Raw genomic sequence first — 7,500 nt, 5'->3', positions numbered from 1 at the left:
TTGTTGCATGGTGATATATGACCTCTTCATGAGACATTTCTATTGGAAGTTTACTTGTCTCCATTGTGATACTTTGACGTTATTGTTTGTGTCACTGTAGCTGAAGACAAGAGGAGGGGGTCAGGGGGATGTACCAAAGACTTGTGTAGGAGAAGGACACAAGTTCGACATGTATCAGTGTTGTTGCAATTCCTACTGGTCACTAATAAAAGTTGATAAAGATTGTAGATTAGGCTACATATTGCCCCTTAAACTATTTTTTTGCTACGTTTTTGCAACATCTCGGAAAGTCTAGACTTTGCATCCCTATTGACTCGACAAATGCCAACAATGTTCACCTTGACAAAATTGCTTGCGTTTGCTTTTCTATAGTCTGCTTGCATGCCCCTCCCTCTCTCTCTCTCTCTCTCTCTCTCCTCACTTTCTCCCTCCCTCCCTTTCTCTTGACTTTTCCATCCACTCACTCATAGCCATACCTCCCTATCTCTCTCTCCCTCTCCCTCTCTCTCTCTCTCTCTCTCTCTCCCTCTCCCTCTCTCTCTCTCTCTCTCTCTCTCCCCCCTGTAGGATAATCAGATTAGGGCAGGAATGTGTGAAAGCGGCTGTTTATCTAGCTGCGGAGACGCGATCCAATAACCCAGCCTCTCCCGCAGCTTTGGAAATGAATTATGATTCTGTTGGAAACTCGTAAGTGTCTTTGGGAGATTATGGAACGCCGCGTCGTGACACCGAGATGCTCCGATCAAAAGTCTGGGATAAATCTCCGCAGTCACGTGCCGGCTATCATGCGTTGACCTGGCCTCGCGGATTTGGACCGACATTCCCACCTGTTACCGTTTAAACATACAGTAGATGTCTGTTTCGTAGACGCAAACTCGTGAATTGAGTTATGATCGACTTTTTTTTAAGGAGATATATTCAGAGATGTGTTGCGTAATCACACATACCTGGAATAAATGCAAAGAACATCGAGTCTAGTTCCACGTCTGGAGTGGGTGAAGGAGATTGTTCAGATAGGGTCCAGTGCTGGGATGTTTTTGCCTTAGTTGGCTCTCTCCAGGTCAAATAGTTAGTAGACCTCCCGTACTTTCTAGGCTAAATGTTGATGGAGCTGATTTAACGTGATTATCTAAAGAACATAAGCATCTAGAGGGTTGGCTGGGAGGGGGATGATGGCTTCATCTTCTGTCTGACTTTCCTCTCTCTGTCGGGGGCGTAAGGAAATATCAACGAGGGCCAAACGACATACGACGTATAATTCAATTAGGGTGAGAGGATGGCCTGGGTTCCTTCAATCCCCTGTTAACCTTTTCAGACACCAAATCAACCTGCAAATAACCCTGGTTGGGGCCCTTGGTGTGAAAGGGGTGTAAGAGGCCAGCTTGTGACTGGAAAGTCTCCTGCCTCAACAGCTACTGTTCAAGTAGCCCGGGTAAACCCAGCCTCCACGTGACCCCTATGTACTATCAGTCACGGAGAAGAAACTTGCGCTACAGGCATAGCCTGTGACGTCACGTTGTTGAAGGCTGGGTTTACCCAGGCTACTGTTCAAGTGTCCTTGTTGAGCACTTAAGGCACTGATCCACAAGCTGCTCCAGTGGAGCTGCTGAGTGGCCGACAGGATCAGACGGTGGTTTTACTGGGAAGCTCCCAGTGTGAATGAAGGCAACTGTACCAACACTTGAAACAGGGTATTTCTAGAAACGAGCACGGAGCTCAGTTGACTTTTCCTGCATAAATAACTAAATAAATAAATTATTGCCGTGATTAAATCCACTGGCCCCCTTCGGTCCACCGAACTGCTTTAGAGCATGTCAACAACACCCCCCCGTGATACAATCCGATGTTTACAGTACGCTTGAGCTGCGCCGACATCAGTTGGAGAGGGGGTGCTTGTTCTCGTGTGAGTGGCTACGCATTGCTGTGCAGAGCGTGGCAGCTCGGAATCATCGCCCCTATGAACTGAGCGCGATGCTGCGATCCATATCACAACACAGCAAGCACCACCGCCATTACAGGAAGGTGTGTACATATACGCACAGTCGCACACAAACACAGAGAGAGACAGAGACACACACTCGAATAGCACATACACACACACTTACCTCAACCTCTAGCTATGTGGTTTATATGGCCTCTGTAATCTACCTATTGTTTTGCTGTACGGTGGGTGGTGGTGTATTTTCCCCAGATGGCTATAAATCTACTTTGATGATGTCCCTCAGGGGGGTTGCCAGGTCTGCCCTCGTTGGGTGACGATCAGCCTGCTGGATCTTTCAGCTGGATTGAAGTGCTTGGTGGTTTGTTGATGGACTGACTGGAAGCTCTCTGCCCCTCCGTTGTCTGTCCACCTGGCTGCCCAGCTATCTCTTATATAACGTGTTTTTGCTTTCGTGCGGCGGTCGGCTTCACTGTTGATGATGATGAGCGGTGCCAATGTGACGAAAGACACGGGGCTTCCGCAGCTTTACCGTTTTCAACCAAAACACAATAGGCTTGATTGATGAGCACTGGTTCTGCCTGCGTAGTTTCTGTTTCATAAGAGGTCTGACCACTTACATTCTGTTGCTTCATATCTTAAGCAGCTTGTTCTTGTGCCATAGATTGTTAACACAGACTGAGTAGTAGCAGCAGTAGCGGTAGTGTGTTAAAAATGTTGATATAGAGTATTTATGTTAAAACGAATTCTGTCATATTTACTAATCATAGCGTATGTATGTATGTACAGTATGTAATGTATGTAGGTCAGTACTAAAAGAATTAACTTTGACCATTTTTACCAACATAATAACGTTATGTCTCTTTAAATGCAAAATACAGCTTTGAAACAGATGTTTCTAATAGAAGAACCAACACTTAATTTCAAGCATTTTATTGTGAATTACAGATCACGTGAAATAATTATGTTAAATCCACAACAGTTAGAACTGAAGGGAAGTTGCGTGTCTGAAGCAACTCATAATGTAATAATTGTTACTATGCATAATGTAGGTTAATAAAGGCCCATAATGTCATATGAGTTACAAGATGCTAGAGTGCAACATGTAATAGAAGTTCTGAGCTGCTACAGTGGTAAATGACAGCAGCCCCTGATTATATTCTGTGTGTGCTTGTTTCTGCTGCAGCGATGGAGGAGTTGGTGTGTGAACTTCGTCTGTTCCTGGATCTGCTGGACAGGGAGTACCTGAGCGCCGGGATCCGAGAGAAGAAGATGCACCTATCCAACATCCTCCTCAGAGTCCTCTCCGAAAAAGGTTCGATCACAAGACACATTTTTTACGTTAGACAACCAGTTTGGCACCGCTTGACAGATGTCTGGAAGTTGTCTACTGGATGTCGGGGGAATCACAGATACCTGGAATAACCTGCTGTGTGTGGTGATGTTTTCTAGTCCTTGGCGAAAGATTTGATCTGACAACTGTGCATCGCAAGCTGTTCACATGATCAGAAAATATTGGAAGTGTACGTAAATGTGTGCATAAATTTGTCCCAAGATGTTTGTATGAATCCTCCTTCTTCACTTCCTCTTCCTGGATGACAGCCAGAGCCTCCTGTTCCTCTGGTAGTCCACCACAAGCTCATTGGTTTAGCTGATATTGAGCGTCAGGTGATTGTCATTGTAGAGTGTGAAGAAGCTCTCTATCGGTCCTCTGTACTTCTCTGTAAAAAAAAAAAAGGTGTCTAAGTGAAGACAGCATGTTTCTCACTGGAAATGATGCACTGGAGTCATACATCTCAATATAGTGATCACTTCAATTTCACCCCAAAAATACACATAATACCTTTTATTAAATTCCTTCAAAGTCTTCACTACATATATCTTATGAGTCTGGACAGACATGGATGCAAACTGCAAAGTACTTGTTGGCGGAGCATACAACCACGAGGCAGTTATTTTTAGTTGTTGTTAGATATGACGCAACTGTCTATAATCATAGGCCTACTCCTTATACATTCTTCCATTGAGCTGTTTTTAGCTAAGAATGCATTGGAACCCCCCTTCCCCCGCCATTCTTCTTGTTAATGTCCACTGTCTGGCGATTCTTCTCCCCCCCCCAGAGCCTTCATTCAAGTCAGAGATCCACAGCGGTCTGCCGGCCCCCCCTCAGATGCCCCTGCCTGAGATCCCTCACCCCTGGCTGGTAAGACCACCTAACCTCCTCCTGACCCACATGACCTTGTAGATGTAGCATCAGACCCTACAAAAGCTAGAGTTAGAGTCAACACAAACAACATTTAATGTAACCCTACAGCGAGTCAGAAAAGTCAGGAGCCTTTGGCTCTGTTCACACTGCAGGCCAAATTGCTGTTTATATCTGATTGTTTTGGGTGACTGTTCATATCTATTCTAGGATCTAACCCATATCTGATGCCAGTATGTTCTGAGATCTAACCTATATCTGATGCCAGTACAGTATGTTCTGACAGCGAGGGCGGAAAGACGCGTCCAAAAGTCACGTCCATTTTTGTAGCTATGCTTCTCCCACTTGTTGAACACATTTGAGGCGTCTCAAATCCAAACTGAGTTGGCTGTTTTGCTTTCTTTCCATTGTCCTGTCAGCCATGTTTCTTTCCATTGTCCTGTCAGCCATGTTTCTTTCCATTGTCCTGTCAGCCATGTTTCTTTCCATTGTCCTGTCAGCCATGTTTCTTTCTATTGTTTCTGCCATGTTTCTGTGGTACCAACCGAAGGACAATTCTCTCAGGTGAATGATGTCAGATTTACTTAATGCCATCGCAATGTTCACAAATTCCGATGTGCTTCGTATGTAGGTCTCCTACCTTTGGGATTCAGTTTTGTACTACGTTCGGAGTCCGAACACAGCGTGAAAGTAGCCACGCGGACACCGCCACCTGTCAGAACTTAAAGGGATTCATTTAGCATCCATTTCTAGAGCAGAAGCCCTGGCGTCTAGTTCACGCACTCCGCCACCGTGACGTCAAGCGTGGACGATATGAAATGTGGTGCTACTTACTTATCTCTAAGATTCCACACTTTTCAGGCCCCCTCTATTATTTTGCACTTTGAAATGACGCAAGCTTTAAGCTTGCTGCCCTGAGCAGCAAGTCTTGGCAGAAGATGTTACCTGTCTGCTTTGTACATTGAAATCAGATGTGCCTCTTTGAGATCCTCACAAGTGGGGGGGAAGAAAAAAAAATCAGGAAAGACAGAAATCAGTGATGTAGTTTGTCTGGATGGGGTTCCAGTTCCCTTATTAACAATTACTGTGACATCCTGCATCAGCTTAACGCTAATATTACAACCCAGCTTGGTGCCCTGTAGTCACATGAAAGTCACTTTTGATAGTGTTGTGGGATGTGGAAGCCATCTGAAATGTGTTTTAGGGGTGTTTTTACAGTCACTTGTAAAGCAGTAGGAAGGCTAGTCATGGCTTCAATATGTTTCCTCCTCTTGTCATATAGCCTTGCATCATCACCCTGTCTCAGAGCAGATGCCTCTTATGGGAAGCAGGTGTTCTACGATGGCTCGCAAAGCCCCCTCTCACCATGACAATAAGCCACAACACCTCGTTCTACACCGCTCATACACACATCCTCATACGCACACGCACACACTCGTTCTACATCCCTCATACACACATCCTCATACGCACACGCACACACACACGTTCTACATCCCTCATACACACATCCTCATACGCACACGCACACACACTCGTTCTACATCCCTCATACACACATCCTCATACGTACACGCACACACACTCGTTCTACATCCCTCAATACACACATCCTCATACGCACACGCACACACTCAGGCACAAGGCCTTACAGTGCACTTTGTAACGAGAAGCAGTCGGCAGCCTCAGCCTCCTCTGGTGACCCCAGTGTGTGTCTGGAAACCACAGCCCAGGCTTTCCCGGAAAACTAGGGGAGAGAGGAGGAGTGAGGAGGAGGGAAGAGGAGTGAGGAGGAGAGAGGAGGAGTGAGGAGGAGTCAGAAGGAGTGAGGAGGAGGGAAGAGGAGTGAGAAGGAGTGAGGAGGAGTGACGTCTCACTATCTCTTTCTCCTCTTAATCTAATGCACCAACTAATGGCCATAAATCCACCACAGGCAATTTAAACTTGTGGACAAAAGGCCACAGTATGGGAGGTGGTACGGGACAGATATTTTACCGAAAAATGTTGCGACTTTACATCATTAGTTATTCAACCGTTAAATACGTTTCTGTCACTGTCTACTTACTGCATCATTTATTTTTCAACCAAAAGATTTTCCGCCGCAAGCCTCAAGTGTAAAAACATATTTTTTTGGAGATATTGAGAAAATGATATCGGATTTTGTTGTTTCTGTTCTGATGGTTCGATGCATCATTATCAATGTGATGAGAGATACGCTAATGTCACTATACGATTCGATAGGCGATATGGGGTTCTTTACACCTGACAGCGAGGAGTTTCACCGGTAGGACGTAGCACAGCGTGTGGGAGGATCACGCTGTTCCCCCAAGTCCCCCCATCACCCCCCTCCCCCCTGAACAGGCGCCCCGACCGACCAGAGGAGGCACTAGTGCAGCGAGCGACCCTTAATCCGGCTTCCCACCCGCACGCACGGCCAATAGACTACTTGCACAACTCCACTACTTCCTGAAATGAGTAGGGCATCTTGGTTTCCTGTCCTACACTATTGGATGACTTGATTAATGTCAGGTGTGCCTGACTGCTGCAGTCACAACAACAGTGATCAGGCACACCTGACATTAATCAGTTCATCCAATAGTGTAGGACAGGAAACCAAGATGCCCTACTCATTTCAGGAAGTAGTGGAGTTGTGCAAGTAGTCTATTGTGCCTGTATGGACAGCCAACCAAGCCGGAGCTAACACAGGGGCTTGAACCTGCGACCCTCATGTTGGTAGGTAGGGAATCCACCGCTGCACTACCCAGATGCCCAGTGTAGTATAAATATAAGTATGCAAAACTATAAGATATATGAGCAAAGTAACAGTGGCACAGCATCATTCGCATAAATATACTTGGATGGAAAGCTACTGTCATTTATTTTCTTCCAGTTCTCTTTCTCTTTCTCTCTCTCTCTCTCTGTCTCTCTCTCTCTGTCTCTTTCTCTCTCTCTCTCTCTCTCTCTGTCTCTCTCTCTCTGTCTCTTTCTCTCTCTCTCTCTCTCTCTCTCTCTCTCTCTCTGTCTCTTTCCTCTGAAATTACCATTCATCACATTCCCACAGTGACCTCTGGATAAGCTGTCCGGGCCGAGAAAAAATGTATGCTCGGCTCCATCTCTCCACTCTGCGCTCCTTTAAGTTGTATAAGTTTCAGCCTGCGGGAGAGAGATGGATGGATGGATAAAAAGTGGGAGGGAGAGGAAAGAGGAGACTGCGGAAGAGAAAGAGAAAGAGAGAGAGAGAGAGACACGATGAGTAAACAGGCTCGAGAGAGAGAGAGTGGAAAGCAATAATAATGTGGGGGAAACCCACGTCGACTCTGAGTGGAATGTCGCTTATTTGTAGGTCGCATTAGTCTAT

At 45.8% G+C, this 7,500-nt stretch overlaps 1 protein-coding gene across 3 annotated transcripts in view; it reads left to right on the top strand.

Moving 5' to 3' along the window:
* The window catches only part of afap1 (actin filament associated protein 1), a 77,873-nt gene that overhangs the window by 16,220 nt on the left and 54,153 nt on the right, over positions 1–7,500 (top strand). For all 3 annotated transcript variants that reach the window (XR_014552896.1, XM_083640571.1, XM_083640570.1), the window contains exons 2-3: positions 3,126–3,254; positions 4,060–4,142. Coding sequence is in view for 2 of the 3 variants with exons in the window: in XM_083640571.1 (XP_083496697.1) it covers positions 3,126–3,254; positions 4,060–4,142 (212 nt within the window). In the remaining variant the exon portion in view is untranslated. The remainder of the gene's footprint in view (positions 1–3,125; positions 3,255–4,059; positions 4,143–7,500) is intronic.

The sequence above is a fragment of the Poromitra crassiceps genome (genome assembly GCF_964638095.1).
Source record: "Poromitra crassiceps genome assembly, chromosome: 7".
Taxonomy (NCBI): Eukaryota; Metazoa; Chordata; class Actinopteri; order Beryciformes; family Melamphaidae; genus Poromitra; species Poromitra crassiceps.
This window is presented reverse-complemented; position numbering and strand designations above follow the sequence as displayed.